Source organism: Carcharodon carcharias, chromosome 10, assembly GCF_017639515.1.
Source record: "Carcharodon carcharias isolate sCarCar2 chromosome 10, sCarCar2.pri, whole genome shotgun sequence".
In the NCBI taxonomy this organism is placed as follows: domain Eukaryota; kingdom Metazoa; phylum Chordata; class Chondrichthyes; order Lamniformes; family Lamnidae; genus Carcharodon; species Carcharodon carcharias.
In genome coordinates this window covers 29,777,571-29,797,902 of record NC_054476.1, presented here as the reverse complement: position 1 = coordinate 29,797,902, position 20,332 = coordinate 29,777,571, and the positions used below count along the sequence as shown (strand labels likewise).

Genomic DNA, 20,332 nt, shown 5'->3' with positions numbered 1-20,332 from the left:
TGACACAATCTACCTTTATCTACCAAATTGTCCACTTCCTTGAAGTTCTGTTACCTTTGCACATAAACTTATCTGTCAACGACCTTGGGCGAACCCAAACAGATACAGCTCGCTTATACACAACTAAGTTGGCTTCCCTTCCCCCACCCCCACCCCCTCCCCACACCCCCCCCCCCACCCCCAAAATAAAATTTAGTGTCATGTAATGGTACGAGTTGGTAACATCAAAGTCCATAAAATCTAGAAATGTAGCGGTAGATGCACTCGATATTGGCCTAACTGGTGGCCGCTATGTTGACCATGACGTCTTGTAATCATTCCATGACCAAAGTGTGTCAAATATCCATCGAGTCTAGTTGTTCTTGGTTTAAACATACAGAAATGCCCATTTACAAGTAATACACCGAGTGAAGAATTTCAGTGGGGGAGGGGGAAAGAACGTTTTTTGTTCCGTTGACTTCACACGCCTGGCACCACACAAAGTCCACGTGAGTCTTCTCAAAGTGAGTGTAACGGGCGCAGTCCCAGAACAAAGATACCTTCAGAGTCTCCTCTCAGGAACAAATACTGCTGGGCATCCGACTCTCCAATGTCTCTTTCCGCTCTCCCTTTTACTGCAATCGGGGCCAGTACTGAGACATGTCCGGTTCGCTTCCTGGCACTTGAACAGGTACAGACACTCCAGGGGAAATAAGTCCTGGGAAATCAAATCAAGACCATCATTAAAACACACATACCAAAAAAAAAGTCATCTTAACTGCTTTTATTTTGCACGCGATGATTGTTATTTTTCAATCTAATTTTACATCAATAACAATGATGTTGTTCAATGAGATAAATTTGAAATCCTACAAAACAAAATCAGAAGAAAAACAGAAGTATTTATTTATTGCCGGTGAGTGATAATTCCCCAAACAATTTAAAAAAAACTTGTTTATTATATGACTTGAGTGCTCCAGTCCTCAGAGGCTTTGGGGATCTTTAATAATGTTTGCTACACTTGTGTTAAAGTTCTGCTATTTTAAGCAGCAGGACTCACAACTGACTTGGGCTATTATAGTTTATTTTGACTCGTCGTTTCACCAGGAATACAGAAACGAAGCAGTCCTGCCCCCCACCCCACGCCCACCACCACCACCCCACCCACACCGCCTTAACCTCAAGTGCTTATGAAACACATTTTGAGAACTGATGATCCAATTTTCACATTTTGTTCACAAAACGAATTTTTTCGCAATCCCCAAATTCAAATGACCGCTTAATACGTTCACAAATGCGTCAAGCACGAAATCTATTAAAATTCATTGATGATTAAATATTAATATTTGTTTATGCGTGTTTTTCAAAAATATTCATTAAGGGAAAAAGCTGAGATTTTAAAAGGGTTGTAATAAGTGGTTAATAGGAATAATCTTCTTAACAGGGATTGGATCAGTGAGAACTGAGGTGCGCAAAATATTAGTTCACACAAGTGGCCCACTCAAATATAACTGGCGCTGATATATAAGGCGCTGAAGAATTTTCGATGGGTCTTCTCAGTAGTCTTACCTGTGGATGTGGCCCCCGAGGTGCCCATGGACTGGGGGTTCATATGTGACTGCATATGAGGCGGCGTGTACGTGTCATAACTGCGTCCATTAACTGACGGGCTGTTGGGCAGCATACAGGAGTAAGACGGCGTTTGGCTGGACACTGGCGACTTTTCGAAAAACAAATGGAAAACACAAGATCCGTTTGTGCATGCCGTAGAGAAAGCATTTAATGGCTGTTGATTCTGTTTGCTCTGCTCCATACTTACTTGCATAGACAGGTTGTTTGCCATGCTGAAACTGGGCATCGGTGGCAGTGCGCTGTAAGTGTTTGTAAGGGATGTGTCTGCCCGACCCAGCATTGCACCTGTGGCAAAAGAGGAAACTGGAAACAGAAGAAGCGATACTACGTTAGAGACAATAATTTGGGACATTGTATCATAATGATAAACCTGTGCATGGATGCAATTTAATTTCACACTGATGGTTTGGTCATTTGGCATTCCCCGCCAATCGGTTGTCTCTACACCTCCCCCACTGAATGTGGCCAATCCCAGAAACATGAGAATGGCCATTCACGAACGCAAGTTCTGTCGAAGGTCATGAGGACTCGAAACGTCAACTCTTTTCTTCTCCGCCGATGCTGCCAGACCTGCTGAGTTTTTCCAGGTAATTCTGTTTTTGTATTCAATCCCTCGAGCCTGTTCTGCCATTGAATCAAATTATGACTGACTGTTACTTAACTCGATTTACCAGTCTTTGTCCCATAACTCGTAATACCCTTACCTAACAGAGATCTAACAACTTATCAATTTCAATTTTTATATTGTCAATTGCCCCCCCCCCCCCCCCCCCCCCCCCCGCAACCTAGAGCGTGTTTGGCTTTCGGGGGGTGAATTCCTGATTTCCACGACCCTTTGTGTCAAATCACCCCTGAATTGCCTTGTTCGAATTTTAAGGCTTTATCCTTTTGTTTTGAACATCCCCACCAGGGGAAATAGCCTCTCTCTGTCTGCCATACCAACTGCTTCCATCGTCTTCATGCTGAAATTTGAATCCATAGTTTCCGTTCCTCCAGTGCTTGACCACCTTTCAGCCACCGGGGCTCTGTGGTTAATGGTGGGGTCTGTCACAGCTTGGTCAGCCTGACCTCACCATCTAAGTGCACCCCAACCGGTGCAGTTGGGCAGTGGTGAGGTCGCAGGAAACGATGGACGATGCTTGCCATCTCCTGACCAGCAATTTTGAAACACCGCCGGATTGGGGAATCACCCGGTTCAACATAGATTAGTAATGCGACTAGGCACTTATCTGACCTGTGGAATTCAGTGTTATAATACCCAAAGGATTTAGCTATTGAACTACGTTGTGGTGGTGGTGGTGGTGGTGGGCGTGGTGGGGGGGGTGGGCGAGGGGGTGGTGGTGTGGTGGTGGGTGGGGAGTAGTGGCTGGGGAATTGTGGGCAGTGGTTGATCGACTCTCTGACGCATTGACAGTGACACGGTGGACTTAAGCAACATAATTAATTGCATAGAATTTCATTATTCAATATTTATTAATAATCCATCTTCTCCACGTTACAAGACCTGATTGTCCGTTCATATTGTTACCCAGACGCAACTGAAGCCAGCTACCTTGATAAAAATAAATAAAACTGCCTCTTTTATCAGATAGTCCCTATATTAAGGTAACCCCATCAGTCGCTGTTAAAACAAACAGGGAAAATTCCGGCTGCAAAGGAATGCATCCTATTAGCACTGACCCAATTAAGACTTCAATTCCACGTAGAACATATTTCTATTCTTATGATGCCCTCGGGGGTCTGGGGACAAATGGGCCGCAAAAGCAGATAACATTTTTACATGTTCTCTTATTGTAATCACTGCACTTTTCGGTTCTCGGGAAATCATAATTACTAAGTCTCAACAATTTATTACAAATGTGTACGTGTCATTCTGTTCATGACGGAAATTCAACCTTCACATTAAACGTGCGTTGATTTGCCAATTAATAAAACATTAGCGACAATATATCTGGAAAAAATGCTGGTGGTGTTGAACTTTCCTTCTCTCTTAACTCATTTCTTGCTTTAATGATTTTGCACTACTCTTTCCGGATTTGTTTTGTAATTGAGTGGTTGATCATATGCTTGTTTCAGTAAGCACCGCTCCCCCCCCCCCCACTTCTCCCCCACCACCCCCGCTCACCCCCCACCCTCCCCCCCTCCTCCCCCAACCCACTACCCTCCTCCCCGACCAACCCAGAGGCAGTTTTGACCGTATTTCTGTTGTGCAACCTGGAATAACTCATGGATATAACCTGGCACATTGTCCTCACCGGGAGTCGTGGGCTGTGGAATGGGTTGATAAACACTGGTGCTGAAACTGCTGCTGATGGGGATATGACTCGGGGTGTTGCTGGCTTGTCGTCTTTGATTCCTCAGCTTTTCCTCCCGCCTCCATTTTGCTCTTCTGTTGGAAAACCAAACCTGCAAAAAAAAAGTGGAGTGGGAGACAGGGATAGGTGAATTCATGACAAACTCGAGGAAAGAAAGATTTGCTTTACATAGCGCCTTTCATCACCTCACGGCGTCCCAAAGCCTTTGTAGCAAATGAAGTGCTTATTGAAGTTTAGTCGCTGTTGTAATATAAGAAAAGCGGCAGCCAATTTCCGCACAGAAACCTCCCACACACAGCAAGGTGATGATGAGCAGATAATCTGCTTTGTGGATTTGGTTTAGGTATAAATATTGGCCAGAACATTCGGGATAAACGCCCTGCTCTTCTTTGAAGTAGTGCAGGGGGATCTCTTTACAACTGCCTGGAAGGCATTTAAGTTTAAGGTCTCATCCGCGAGACAGCACCTCTGACAGTGTAGCACTTCCTCAGACTGCACTGGAATTTTGGACTCAAATCCGGAGCAGGACGTGGATCACTTGACTCAGGCCTGACTGAGCCGCAGCTGACGGAACCAATGTAGCGCTTTTGAAGCGTAGTCACTATCCTATTTTTTTTCTTTATTCCTTCACCAGTCATAGGCGTCAGTGGCAAGGCCAGCATTTGTTACCTATCCCTATACTTACTAACTTGCTAGACTATTCAGAGTGTAGTTAAAATTCAGCCACATTGCTATTACCTTGGCGGGATTTGAACTATTCCAGAGTATTAGCTTGGGCCACTGAATTACTAACCAAGTGATAGTACGGCTACAGCACCATCGCCGCTGCTACATTGAAATGTAGGAAACACCAATTTGCGCACAACATCCCACAAATAGCAATATGATACTTACCATATAATTTTTTTGTGATAGTGTTTGAGGGTAATTATTGATCAGGACACCTGGCAAAACTCCCCTACTTATCTTTGAAATAATACCATAGAATATTTTACATCCACCAGAGAGGTCAGACGGGGCTTCGGTTTATTATTGCATCCAACAGATGGTACCGCAGACACTACACTCACTGCTGCACTGAAGTATGGGCCTAACTTTTGTGCTCAAGTCACTTGTGGACGATTGGAATCCATAGCATTCAGTCTCAGAGTGACTCAACTCCTCTGAATGTGATTTGTCGCACAGTTGCTCTTGCTTTTGAGTTACAAGTTTATAGATTCAAGTACCACTCCAGAGACCTGAACACAAAGATGAAAGACGTCCCATGACACTATTTTGAAGATCAGTGGAGCTACCCCCAGTGTCCTGGCCAATATTTATCCCTCAAGCAACACGACAAAATCAGATAATCTGGTCATTATTTCACTACTGTCTGCCAGAGTTTGCTGTGTGCAATTAGCTGCAGTGTTTCCAACATTACAACAATGACTGACTTCAAAAATACTACATTGGCTGTGAAGTACTTTGGGACGTCCTGTGATCATGAAAGGTGTTATCTATGGGAAATGCAAGTTTTTGCATCGGCGAGAGTACTACCAACTGAGCTGCGCCTGACTCAAATGCAACAAAACGAAAAGAATATAAAAATCGGTGGAAAGCATTGTGCTTGAAACAATAAAATAAAAGCAGGATGTTTCTATGTTTACAAATTTGAGGTCGATTTCTGCCTGTGCAATATACCTAATAGGCATTCCAGCTTTGGACGGTATGGGATTGAAATTTCCACTCTATATTCTGGCTCAAGCAGAGAGAAATTCCATTCCTTTGCGCAAATCACTGACAAAAATTGACACGCAGTTCAAAAGTTATTGAAGTCTTAGCCTCAAAAAGTTACCAAATAAAGCCTCGCATTCATCTACCTTATCATGTCTCAGAAACATTCCAAAGAGCTTCAAGTGTTTTTTTTTTTCGCAATGCAGCCAGGTTGAGTCACATTCAGAAACACGGCATTGGTTTACCTGTATCCTAGCTTCCGGGAGATCTATTTTGGCCGCTAATCGTTCTCTGGCAAACACGTCAGGATAATGAGTTCTTTCGAATTCTGGAAGAAGAAAGTTCTTTTGTTTGTTTACGGATCTTAACAAAATAAGAAATAGAGAGCTTTTTCAGCAGCTGGAATTCAAGAAGGTGGCATTTCTCTCATGTCCTTTCTCTTACTCACTATCTCGGCCTCGTGCACCCATCCTTGCCCTTTCTCGTCCCCTTCCATGCACCCGCCCCACTCCCTCCCTCCCAATCGCTGGTCCTGTTATTGTTACCTTTCTCCAGGGCCTCGATCTGCTCCTGGGTGAAAGATGTTCTGTTTCTCTGCAGTTTCCTTTTGAGCTGGAGTCTCATTTGTGCTTCGTCTGAATCGTCGCTGTTTGAGTTGATGGAGTTTGTATTTTCACCGCCTCCTTCCTGTTGCTGACAGCCATCTGGAGTAATAGCGGAGGAAGCAACAACAAATTAAAGGCACTCGGCTTCTTATACCGACTATAGCGTGAGGTCAATGAGAATATTAGCCTCAATAACATTCAACATAAGTAGCAAATTCTTTCGTAAGTGTGCTCGAGTTTCTCAAATGGTGTATATCGAACTAGGACCAGCTATCTTCAGCTGCTACATCAATGACCTTCCTTCCATCATAAGGTCAGAAGTTCGCTGATGATTGCACAACGTTCAGTACCATTCGCGACTCGTCGGATACTGGAGCAGTCCATGTCCAAATGCAGCAAGACCTGGAGATCATCCAGGCTTGGAATGACAAGTAACATTTGCGCCACACAAGTGCCAGGCAATGACCATCTCCAACAAGAGAGAATTTAACCATTGCCTCATGACATTCAATGGCATTACCATCACTGAATCCCCTTCTATCAACATCCTGGGGGTTACCATTGACCAGAAACTGAACTTGACCTGTCATATAAATACTGTGGCTACAAGAACAGGTCAGAGACTAGGAAGCCTGCAGTGAGTAACTCACTTCCTGACTACCCAAAGCCTGTCCACCATCTACAAGGCACAGGTCAGGAGTGCGATGGAATACTCTCCACTTGCCTGGATGAGTGCAGCTCCAACAACACTCAAGTAGCTTGGCACCATCCAGGACAAAGCAGCCCACTTGATTGGCACCACATCCACAAACATTCACTCCCTCTACCATTGACACATAGTAGCAGCATCTACAAGATGCACTGCAGGAATTCACCAAGACTCCTTAGGCAGCACCTTCCAAAACCATGGCTACTACCATCTAGAAGGACAAGGGCAACTGATACATGGGAACACCACCACCTGGAAGTTGCCCTCCAAGCCACTCACCATCCTGACTTGGAAAGATATCGCTGTTCCTTCAATGTCACTGGGTCAAAATCCTGGAACTCCATCCCTAACAGCACTGTGTGTGCAACTACACAACATGGACTGCAATGCTTCAAGATGACAGCTCACCACCACCTTCTCAAGGGCAACTATGGCTGGGTAATAAATGCCAGCCTAGTCAACGACACCCACATTCCGTAAATGAATAAAAAATCTGAGTAGCCTGTTCAAGATACAACCGCCCAACCTCAATAGAGAATCTTTTCTCCTGTGGTTCCTTGGGTCTACGTTTAAATGTTCAAAAATATCAAAATATTTCAATGTCTTGAAATAATTCATCCCCATTAATTGATTTTGTTATTTATTTTAATTGTATTTGATTATAATAACCCCCAACACAGGCATTTTTCTCTACCAGCATGGTCTAGTTGGGCCGAATGGCATGTTTCGCTGTGATATATCTATACCATTTTCAGCTGACTAACAAACAAATCGCTGATTGAATTTTCCTTAATTAAAATGACCTGAAATTGAAAGAAAGTAAAGAGTAAATGAAACTTCAAGCATCCATAAAGAATACGCCATGTTTCTCGGGCACCAGTATCTTTGTATCAGCGAGTAGACCAAGCAGTATTCTCGCGGGTCAAGAAGCCACCTGATTGCTGAAGTCAGGTGTGAAAACACTTCAAGCAGATAGGTTCACACCACTTTGTTTGGCACTGGGTGTAGTATCACTGCACATTCAGTGCAAAGTCATCCTTCAAAAATAGCCAAACCATATTGGGCCTTCTAATATAACTAACTAAATTTAGCATAAAATCCTCGTTGATGTTGGGAGGAAGCTGATCTGCATTACATTAAGCGTTCGAGCTGTTTACTGTAGATCTCAATGGGGGAGGGATAACCACCAATCTAACTCCGTTCTGACCATTGCGTTGTTCAGATACGATGCAAGCAACGACTTGAAAGTGCATCTGTAGTCGAAAAGTGAGGCTAGAATTTCCTCTTCACTCCTAGTTATTCCTGGTAATTGTTGGGGGGGGGGGGGGTGGGGGGGGGGGGGGGGGCGGCTATTCTTATCCAAAGTTTCCTGCCAAGTTACTGTCTAACTTTGTAGTCTGTACATTCCAGAAGTTCGAACTCCAGAATTTCTCCATTCGTTGACTTAACTAGAATGTTGCATGAAAGCTCATAATCTTGGCCTCTAGTTGCTAAGCACGGGTGCAATTATATCATCAGTAATAACAGCCTATAATTTTCTTATATTTAGAAGAAACCACTGTTCACTACTTGTGATACATAAGTACTTAAAAAAGGAACAGAATTTGTGACGACTGCTGTAATAAATTCAGAGCTGATGCCTTAACACTTTGGTTAACCGAGGCAGACCCGATTCTCCAGATACATGTCTGCTACCAACAGGGCAAAGCTATATCGAATGGCTAAACAGAAGACTAACTGTCAGTACGCACTCCACATTATTAAATTCTTGCAACAATGCAAGTACAATCCTGTAAACATCTGTCAATATTACTTTTCAGTGACATTTTTGCAAGGTTTATGAGATAACAATTTTCATATGATTCATGGTTGGTCGAATCCTTTTAAAGCGCGATTCGGGTTGAAACCCAACGAGAATTATTGTATCATGTGTCCCTCGAATCAATGGTTTCTTTACCCAGAATGTTGTAAATGACTATAAGTTATCTAGTTTTATCCTGCTTCTATGTAAAACGTGGCTCATTCGGAATTTACAGAAATCTGTTTGTCAGCTGTATTGTACCACTCTGAAGATTAAGGAATTTCCCTTAAAATGGAGATTTTTGTCCATCTTTCTAATCACCATATGGGCGTTTTTTTCATGTCTATTGCAGTGGCCGCCAACACTTGAATAGCCTTTCAGGCGTACAATGCCAGTAGAGGACGGAAACTATTAAAGTCCCAGGCCAGAAGGTTGGCAAATTTTCGTGGGCAGAATTTTGAGAATACAATCGCTGGTTATCGCGGGAAGACAACAAAAGGATTCTCTTCAGGCAGGCAGTGCTCCACATTGTCGCACAACGATCACAGTCAACAGACTTTTCAGTGAAGTATGTTAACCTTTGTGCGACGCTATCATTAATCACTGTCCCTGTGAGTTGGACTGTTCAACGCCATTTAGGCTTAAACATTCTGTAGGAGGAGAATGGGCCAAAGCATTTGGAGGGGCAGTGTGAATGGGACTCTATGCAATGACCTGTTTATTCAACGTAAAAAGAAAATCTCACTCAGCTAAGATTAGAAAATAAAATCTTCACACGCACTGCTGTTGCACTGTTTTCCCTTTAGAACGTTTTTTTGCCGTGATATGACCACTTTTGCTGCACCTAATTACAGAGCTAATCTATGGCATTTTGTGGCTTTTGACAGCGTCAACTAATATCTGTAGTTAAATTTGTTTCCATCTTTTCACGTGTTTGCCCACCACTGTATATACACTTTTGGTGAATTTGGAGCCCATACGTGTTTCCCCTACATCATCCAAGATCCGATTTAAATGATTTCATCACCAATTCTTTCCTTTGCCTGTAGAATTGACTACAAGAATTCAGACGCAGTTCTGTTCTTCAAACGAATTTCTAACCACTTTCCCCAAATGGCCGATTCCCTATACCTCGTTCGTGGAGCATTCGCTGTTCTTAAACCATGCCATGTCTAACATTCCCAATCGCTTCTTTTCCTTTCATTTCTAACCGCAATCGGACTATCAGTTCTGTTCAGTATAAACGAACATTGTCGATTTGCAATCGAGAATGAAGGAGAATTCTCCCCAAAAAAACTGCCATTAAACGAAAGAACCTTTAAATACAAATTGAATACGATAACGAATCTTGCGTCTTTATACTATATATAACAACGCCATAAGTACGTGTACAGTTCAGTTCTGAAGCATTCCTGTTTTTTAATATTATATTTGAATACAGGTGAACGGGGACCTAGCAATATTGTCAATCGCTTCAGATATAATTATTCCTGGTTGTCTTTGATATAAAGGGTGTACAGGAATTTAAAACACACACACACACACACAAACCAAACGACAGACAATTAAGTTATCTTTCTTTTATGTCTATTTTAGGGGAGGGCGGTTTAAAATCTCCTAAAGAACCAATTGAATACCCCGGTCCCTGGTGCTGTTACTCCTAATCCGTAAAAAGAAGGATAAATGTGTGTCCTATTATCCCACAGCCAGACCAACTGACGCTGGGGTTAGGATTTGTTTTCTACAATAAGGCGCTGGGAAATAAAATCATTCCTTAGTTTCTTAGTGTCTTAATCATTCACGCGGAAAACAAGCAAGGAGATAGCAAACGAATTGCGGCACTTTTCAGCGTTGCAGCTCAGATGAGAAACGCTTTGCCCTTCACCATAAACCTTCTGAAAGGGAAAGTGTCTAAATCCTATAGAAGGCTTTAGCCATATAAGAGAGAAAAAAGATAGAGAAAAAAAAAAACTGTCACAGCGATCCTTAAAACCCTAATTCGCTGGAGAATGCCCCACTCCCCTGTTTGAAGGGTAGGGCTGATAGAGATGTCTCTCTTAGACTATTGTCAGGCTTGATACTGGTATTATTTTTTCCACAGCTGTCTGACATGAATCAGCTTGAAACCATATTCTCCCTATGAGACCTAACCCTGACTTGTGCATCGAGTAATGGACTTTTAAAAATCTGCTCAAACATCGCGGCACGAGGTTGGGGGTGGGGGTGGTTGGGAAGAATTAAGAAGCTGTATGGATATTGGGAAAAGATTCCCGCTAATCACTTGGGGGCTATATCTGTTCAATGCCGTTTTATTGGTCAAAAACATAAAGGCTGTAGACCAGTTAGATAGAGTTCGTTCGGACTTAGATTTTAAAGCAATTATTGTCTCCTTGTGTTATTCCTTATGTTTTAAAAGAGATATAGAATTAAGTCAGAGTTTCTACTATTTTCATTAATATCACTTGCACGATTTATTTAGCCAATTGGAATAAAGCTTTAAAGAATGTTCCTGATTGTGGCTTCTTTTAAAAGTTCGTTGGCGTTTTATTTACGGAAATTTGCAGCGAAAAAAAGCTCTTTAATGCGTTTTATTTTTACTGTCTGGGTCTTAACATTACTGACTGGCACAGCGTCAGTCATTCAAACATCATAAATTTTATTTCCACCCAAGTGTTACATAAATTCGGATAACTTCAAAATGCAGTCAGTCCGCTGCTCAGAGGGGCAATGTACAATATATTTAATAAATATGCTTGAGAAAATGAAACCACGTTACTTCGTATTTTTCATTGGCTAAAATATTTACAAGTTTGTGTACTTCGATTATTTCAGTGTCATTGTGACGCAGGCAATGGGTCAGATTACAACTTTCGTCGTCAGCTTTCTCAGACCATTTAACAGAGGCAATTACTGTTTGGGGAATGTGCGATTACACGTTTGCTATCGCTGTTACAATCACACAATGCATCAGGAAAGTCAATGGTCAAAATTGATAATGAGATTAAGATTGAGATTTTTAAAATTGTATGACTTTAGGTTCTCTACAACTCCGCCTAAATGATACCTTATGTTTCGATTTAGAAATGACTTCAAAACAGGTGATATAATGTTATTTCTGCTGAAAATTGTCCAGTTGCAATGCAGCTATCACTGGTAACACAGTCCCTCTGTTTCATGCTAAAAAAATTACAACATTTCGTGAATCCGATGAAACAAAGACTCGCACTAACACTGCGCCTTTCCCGGCCACAGGATGTCCCAAAGCTCTTTATGACCAATGAAGTACTTTAGAACTGTGGTCCACTGTTACAATGTTGGACACGTGGCAGCCAACTTGCGAACAGTAAGCTCCCACAAACAGCAATGTGATAATAACGGGATAATCTGTTTGGAGCGATGCTGATTGTAACAGGATATTGCATAAGAGTTAATGTTCAAGATAGAGCTATCAAGAGACACGTCTGAAAAGGAAACATTTACAGGGCTATGGAGAAAGAGTAGGAGAATGGGACCAGTCGGATTTCTGGTTCAAAGAGCACAGGGCCAGGCAGGATGGGCTGAATGGCGTCCTTCTGTGCTGTTTGATTCTATGGTTCTAACTATGTCGTGCCTGCAAAAAAAATTGTTGTTCTGAATTTTATTTGGATCCCAAACAGTATACAGTATTTTGTGTGGCTCGAATTGACAGTCGCTCATTAAGGCCTGTCAGAGACTGTGCATTTATTAAACAACAATCATGGGTCCGAATGTAGAGCAGTCAAACTCGACATGATTCCGCCCGCGGCCTACACGGTCCTAACCATTCAAAGCAACTGTCAAGAACATCCCACCTCCACCAACATCATTACCGTATAATTGCAGTAAACAAGTTTGGATTTCCCTTGCTATCCCTAGGGATTCCAATCTACACAATTCACCTAAAATATCTAGACAGCCTTAACAGTCACTTCGAGTTAAGAGCCAAACAAAACAGGCCCAAACCAGGCTCAAAAACACAGCGTGAAATGAAAAGACATATCGAAATGATTTTTTAGATATTAACCAATAGAATAATTGCAGCTTGGTACGTCTCTTGCATCAAGAATTTATGGTAACTTAAAACATAATTTTTAATCCCCTTATCCAGCAATAGATTCAAATTACACCAGAGCAGTAACTCCTGTATTCCCACATTTAATTCTTTCGGTTATACATTAAGTATAATGCATTCACAAGATTAAAAAATACAGGCTTTTGAAATAAAAATGTATTGGGTGTAAGTCTCGGCTATTTAGTTAATAGTGGTGCCTCCCTACCCCCTACATTCAATATATAGGACTATTCAAGTCATCGAGAAAGGTATGACTTTACTTTTACATTGCCACACGGCTATCCAGTCTCTCAGCAATGGTTGCATTCCCAGGTTTGTTTGTACTCTTTCTGTGATGAGTGGAGAGTTAAAGTTGTTTAGAAGTTTGGACTTTTAAAGCGCCCTTGTGTTCCAATACACTCGTTGTTAGTTGTGTCGATGGCTTCATTAAGAGTGCTATAACAAGCTGCGGATATCTTACAGAAAGCAATGCGCTGCTGTGTATCTTTCTTGTGCCCTTCTTATATTGTTTGCTTCTCAGAAAGCTGACATGTCTAATTGGCAAGTGGTGCGATATGGTGTCCAGGGGTCTCATGTGTAACATTTCTACAGCTGTCTCCTAGAACTAGACGCTTATTCATGTTGCTTAATGAGAAACAAAACGCTCTCTAATGAGCAATTACATAGCGACAGAATTGTTCCCATAACAAATTCTTGCGTGTGGCTGAAACATCCTTTGTACAATATATTCCGCACACTGTTGCTGATTCTGCGAACAAAAAGCAGGTTGTGGACGGGACACCTCCTCCCTCGGCTGATGACTGTCACGGACAGGCTCACTAATGACACACAGGATACAGAAAATGATTCACTTGTCGGTCTCTCTACATCAACCACCACCCCCCACCCAACCCCCCCACCTACACCCCCCTCCCCCATCCCCATCCCCATCCCCAGCCAGTAACATCACATCCAATTACACTGCAAATTATCTCGCTGTTATCGCGATAATAAACATGAGCTAACCTTAAACATGAACGACGTCAGCTTCTCGGTTGACTTCAAGTGAAGGAAGTTATATATAATAATGTAAGGTCTCAGAACCACGTCCACTTGTATTCTTACAACATTGGAATATGGTTTACAAAAAAAGTCTGTTATTATATCAAGCATTTTTTTTAACTAGATAGGAATATATATTTATTTCCAAAGTGACTGACCCGGGCGTTATTTGTTCTGAGTTGTATGGCTTTCGTGCTGTCAACGTAGTGGTTGTGTAGTTAACAGAAAGGGTTACTTTAAATAGATTAATATGCACCAGGCCCCCTTTCTCTTGCACTCTCTAACCATACTTGCGACCTCCTCTACCTTCAGACAAAGTGTTCAAGGTAAAAGCCATTGACCAATGATCAAAATATATTTTTCAAGAAAAAAATGCTTTCTGCACACTTCCCCGGACTTCCTGAGTGTTTCACTGCGCAGTTTAACTGGTTTACATTCACTGATGACTAAAGGCCGCGCCTATTTACAGCAATCATGAGATGTTGTGATTCACATTCTGCGCTGCCGCATAGTTCAAGCTTGATTTTAATTGCAGGTGATGTTTTTTTCCCCCCATTGATATATAAAAAGATGGAACTTAAGATACTCATATAATTAACTAGATCTTTCATGATTAAGCTTCATTCTAAATTTGGAGGTATGTACAGTGGATTATATAGTCATATTTAACAATCTGAGCAGTGGAAGCAATGGTTTATCCAAGTGAATTAAAGGCAATTTGAACAGTGGCCTTACACCCGCTCTGTTTGCGGATGTTCCGGAGGAATGTTACAGTCACGCACATGAACCTCCACAGTTCTTGTCTGAACTGGAAGGATGCGACAGGGCAGTATGAGTTAGATGGTTTGAACAATTCGCCTAAAAGGAATCGATTGTTAATCTGCTGAGCACCTGGGGGCGGGCTTTCCGTTAAGGGCGAAATACAAAAGCAAGGTGTTGTTGGTCTTTATAGCCTTACAGTTCCTACCGCTTATAGCGGGCACGTTGGTGACTTGCCCGCTATACGCGTTGGACGGTTTCATTGTTCAAACATTTTGAGACGAAATAAACCTCGACACGGACAAAATGCATTCCTTCATGCATTGCCTTGCATAGCGCCTTTAATTCATCTCTACTTCTCGATGTTCTGACTTCCTCCTCTCACAGTGATTGTCTGCAACTGTTTTGCTGCTTTTTAGATATTAGAATAAACATGATTACGCAATGGTCGAATGCAATACATTGGCCTCATGAACGAAAAAACAGCAGAGGATAAGTTAGCGGAGGAATCTGGACGCCGCTGACTCTTGACAGTTAGAGCAGGTGACCAACAAATAGCAAAGATACAAATGGCCCATTATTTAAAAAAAGCTTATTGGATAAAGTGTACCTGAACTGCTTGGTTGATCTTTATCCTTTCATTGACTGAGAGATATTCACCTTAACCCACTTGCTGAACAACTGCCCGAAATAGCCGCATATCTGAGTATCACGATCTAACTACACATCCAGGAAAGCTGTAGATTGGATTTGTCGGCCCTTGTAAGTGTAGCCACGCAGTATCCCTTACCTTGGTTGGGTTGCCCTGGCACCGAACTGCCCGGATACCAGCCTGGCCGGGTACCCCATGCACCTGTCTGACCGTTCAGCATCCTTAGTTTATCATACATCCCATCTGCTCCCATCTGTTGCTTTTCGCTAGCCAGGTTGCGAAGGACTCGGTTAATCGATGACACCTGAAAGCCAATTAGCCATTCTTCTTAAATACCTTTCCGCTCTTTAAATGAACAATTTGAATGTTGAAATTCACAAATGTGCGCAATTAGTCCACGCAGTTGTCTAACTGAAATAAAATCTAACTAAATACACAAGAATTATAATCATCTAATCGATAGTAACTTGATCTCTGAAATTTATTTCGCATGACAATCCAGTCTCTATCTTAAGTGGTGCATATACGTAAAGATTTGACAAGTTTGCGTTCATCTGCATTTATACCAATAAACAGCACAAAATAAAATTAATCGCAAATGTAAATAATCACGCTTAATTAATATATATATATATATATAAATTGGCACAACCTTAGGACTGGATCTGCACCAACTGATTTCGTGCGTTGCACTAAGTTAAGTGGTGAACGCCTACATCAATCTTTACCGAATTCAAGAGTAACGGTAAAAATAATCACTTGAATCAGGATTATCAAATTTTCACATTGTCGCTGGGTTTAAATAGTCCCACTTCCTATCGTTGCATTTTTATCTATCGAATAAGATGGCAAGATTTCTTTAAATTCCATCTTTAGTGGCCAGAATAAATGAGTTAAAATCCGCAGGAAATGTAAATTTGATGAACAATCGATGTCTAAGGGAGATAGTTTTTTTGTCTCCATCGCTGCGGTTTCTTGATAATGAAATCACACATATTTTTTTTTGTGAGAAAAAAATGTTTGAGCAAATAGGGCGTTCTTTCTGTGTGCAGTTGTTAGTGACAATAAATAAAACCTTCACTCCGTTAAAAGTTAATTAAATGTTTTACTCACACTTGGTATATTGTCGTTAGTACAGACCCCCTCAGAGAGCAATCTGTCTCGAATTTCCCATGCAAAAATCGACGGGCACTCGCGTTTATACTGAGCGATCTTGGACACAACTTCAGGAGTTGCTACCCTTGGTTTACTCCCTCCGATTGCCCTGGGTCTGATGGATCCAGTTTCATAATACCTGCCCAGGATTTTACTGACACAGCCGTTGGAAACCTATAATAATAAAAAAAGAAAGCAATTCTATCAAAAAAAGGTTTTACAAATAAAATGGCTCTTTTTGTTTGATAATATGTATTTATATAGGTATATAAATATAGTTAAACAATGTTGAGCTTACTTTTCGATTATCCACTACTTGGACTTTTGCATCAGCATGGGTCTACAATACAAAAATATACCTTAAATGGCAATGGGAAACGTACCAATATTGCATCGATTCAAAGAGAATTTCTGGCGCGTGCCAAAGTTATTTAAAAAAAAGTTTCAAACTTAATTTTTTTTGCATCAACATTGGGTCTACAATACAAAAATAAACCCTTAAATGGCAGGGGGAAATCTTACCATTTCTCAATCATTTCAAGATAATTTCTTGCTTTTTTTTGTCAATTTTGAAAGAAATTACTTTGAAGGTACGAATGCAATTTTCAGGAAGCATTTTTGGATTGTAGAAAACCCCTTCTAGAAAATGATTCAATAAGCTGATTGCATATGCAACTGTAACACTGACATCTTGCATGCGTTTTTTTGGTCAATTTGGAAAGATATGAATATAGACTTATTAACTGAGATATTGTTACCTGGAGGATCCTTGAAATATCGCAGGGTCTGGCTCCACTGTGAGCAAGTTCGACTATTTTTTGTCTGGTCGAATCGGGCAATGGTCGACCATTAACAAACACACCGCCGAGCTGGTTCACTCCACTGTGACCTAGGGACAAAGTAACAGCGAACATATTCAGCGGCCGAGACGAGGAGGTACGGTCAGTGAAGTCCGCTGCTCACAGTGCCCGTCGTTAATCCCGCCGGCGATCCCAATTGTAAAACACGCACACACAAAAAAAAACCTGACCCATGAACGCGCTCTCTAGCTCGCAAAACCAATCAAACCGGAATAGCTTACGAGCAACGAGCAGCGTCGGTGCGCCAACAAATTACCAAACCGAAATAAGTGCAATAAACCACTCGAGCCAGACACTGCATGAAAGCAAAGGAAGCCAACAGAACAACATTTTTGCTTCGCTAAACCGAACGAGAGGGCGCCCAATCGAGCAAATAACAATTCCTCTTAAACTGACAATGCAAGATCAACTCAATCCAATATTGCAAATAACACACGTTATCTTCCCGAAATTACAACAGCTGTCTAATACACCAAAACAATTCTTTCCCTTCGCTTGTTAAAAAAAACAGAAAAAGGTCAGTCATTGTGGAGCTTATGGAAATCCCGAACCTGAAACTCTGGCTGTTAACCGTGTCCCTGGAGGAAGCTCCCGCCTTATAAAGAACCTGTTCTCCTCTCCCTAGGAGCGCCTGCTAAATTGGCTCCAAAAAGCCCAGCCACTTAGCCATAAATAAGCTCCGAATATAGGAGGGAAAATGATGAGCTTTGCTGACATTTGTCTCGAAAATCAAGCTAGCTGCTCGTCAACTTTGAGCTTAATTTCTAGAAATAAGCGGAAGTCTCCCTGTATAGTGCACGGAAGGATAATTGAAAAGATCAGCCCCAAACACTTGTGGCAGGCATGTCACTTTATGACACTGTTCTACTTTGAAAATCCTATCGTCACGACAAATAGTAGCATGATAAAACGTCCCTTTCTGTCCGCATTTGTATATCATTCATAGTGTCTTGCACTATACTCATTACCCTTAAAGGAAGGCTTCATTTTAAGGTTGCCTGGGGGTTAGGCGCGATCACGACATCGGGAACGCGCGCCCTACTTAAATCAACACTGTTTAAAGATGCAAAAATGCAACCATTTAATGTACTTTCTCTAAAAAAAATTAAATCTGAGGCCATTTCACATTTTAAAAAGCATATGCATTACATATTTATAGTCCATTATCTTCTGACTGCTTTAAAACTTATCTGTTGATTAGAACCACGGGTACACAGCTCCACTAAAACTCTTTATCCCAATCTTATACCTGGGCATTTATTTTTAAAAAGAAATCAAGCCAATGACAAGTAATGCATTCTTTCCTTTGGAAAATCTATTAAAGTCAAAAAGACACTTCGGTGCCAGTTTCCCACAAATTTGAAATATGATAGTTGCAAGTATGATTTTTTCTTTTAAAAAAGCATGAATTCACGTATCACACACTCAAACAGGACATCAATTCTGAAACAAGCCTGACATTCTCAAACAACAGCAAAAGGTGTGAACCTCTTGAAACAAAACCGTCAGCCCAGGTACCTGGAGCACTGACGCCCAGTTTATGTGTGAGAGTATCGAGTTCCCTATCAAAAGACACGGTGCACATTAAGCAGTATACCTTACACTGGCTAACAAATGCTAAGGCCTTTACTGCACCTCAACTCGCCCCTCCCCCACACTTCCACGTGCAAGTTTCCGGGTTTAATTTTTTTTTAAAGAGAAGGGCATGTACAAGCAGCACCTTTTTTTAAAAAAATAGGTATATCTTAATCACTGTACTAGTCTCTGTACTGGGGCGTGGAGGAATCGCCCAGTGGCGATGATTATGCGCCCCGTATTCTATTGCGAGTCATCTAATACGAAAACATATGGTGGCAATTTGGATGTTATGCAGCATATACACCCAGGAGTTATTAGCACAAAGCCCGCAGAGCCCGCCGCGACCTTTAAACAAACTAAAGGCTTCACCCGAATGATATCTCTTCAGCAATTCGCACAACAGCTTACTCGATCATACACACACACACACACACTCACACAACCCATTTCAATTAATCCTATTAAGATTGAGTACACGTATCCGAACTTTTATTTATATTTTTCGTTCTCAGTAATGCTACTTTGGGGAGGTTTTAATTCACTTTAGCAACTAAATGCATTTTTCTTTAAAACGTAAACAATTAAGAGTTTTCTTTAATTTTGGGAGTGTGAAATTTGGATCAAATGCCTGCGATTCATAATCAGATATAAAGCAACCATGGTGGAAAATGAACAAAGAACATGCGCGTTTGTAAAGCTCCAGGTTCAGTTTTGTAGTGGAGTTCGGGAACATGAGAGATGCTTACATGCAGTGTTCTTGCAAAATAAGGGCCCATAGGTAATCGAAGTGATCGTATCTTCTCATTTTTAAGTAGTTGGTAAATTCAGGTAGTCATTTTACTTGGCGCTTAGCATACATTTATTGGCAATAAATAGCTGGTAACCCTTCTTAACATGGTCCATGTCTGACACTCACAACGCTTACATCCCAGCAATTCTAATGCTCCATACAAACGCTGAAAATTGCCAGCGAAGGTCTGGCTGGTCAGCTAAAGCAGACGTGTTTTTATTATTAATTATGAAACCTACATTATTCGGCCTTAACACTTGAAGTGTGTGTGTGTGTGTGTGCGTGTGGCGGGGGGGAGGGGAGGGTGGTGGGGGGCGGGGGCGACCTATTCCTGACACACGTTAATATTTGGCATTTCTCGGTGATTCACATAAGTACACGAAGCATCACTTACTGTTCTGCATGTTGAATTGTTACACCAGAGTCCCACGTGGCTTGTTTATTGTGTTCTGATAGTAATAAAACTATGCGTTAATCAGGGCAAAGTCACAGGCAGTCAAGGAAACATCTACAATCTCTGAGAAATCTGACTCTAACATATTCTTCAAAGGGAACAATTTTAAAAGAATTGGTTAAAAACAAAACATATACGGTACGCAGAAGCCGCGGGCAGCTATATTCTATATACCCTTAATACAAAGCCATGATCTTTT

At 41.5% G+C, this 20,332-nt stretch overlaps 1 protein-coding gene across 9 annotated transcripts; it reads right to left on the bottom strand.

The window, feature by feature from the left end:
- Positions 1-343: 343 nt before the first annotated feature.
- Positions 344-20,120, bottom strand: pax6b (paired box 6b). Of its 9 annotated transcripts, none has more exons than XM_041197436.1 (11): positions 20,074-20,105; positions 17,210-17,340; positions 16,410-16,625; positions 15,462-15,600; positions 8,192-8,206; positions 6,185-6,343; positions 5,885-5,967; positions 3,867-4,017; positions 1,799-1,914; positions 1,549-1,699; positions 544-697 (listed from the first exon to the last, which is right to left on the bottom strand). In XM_041197436.1, the coding sequence occupies exons 1-11, from the start codon at positions 20,081-20,083 to the stop codon at positions 612-614; spliced, it is 1,257 nt and encodes a 418-aa protein (XP_041053370.1). In that variant the 5' UTR covers positions 20,084-20,105; the 3' UTR covers positions 544-611. The 9 variants fall into 9 exon arrangements, with proteins under 9 accessions (XP_041053365.1, XP_041053370.1, XP_041053361.1 ...); XM_041197427.1 differs by lacking the exon at positions 8,192-8,206 and adding an exon at positions 16,750-16,789 and having other exon boundaries at positions 15,435-15,600; positions 17,166-17,340; positions 20,074-20,083; XM_041197429.1 differs by lacking the exon at positions 8,192-8,206 and adding an exon at positions 16,750-16,791 and having other exon boundaries at positions 15,435-15,600; positions 20,074-20,083.
- Positions 20,121-20,332: the final 212 nt, after the last annotated feature.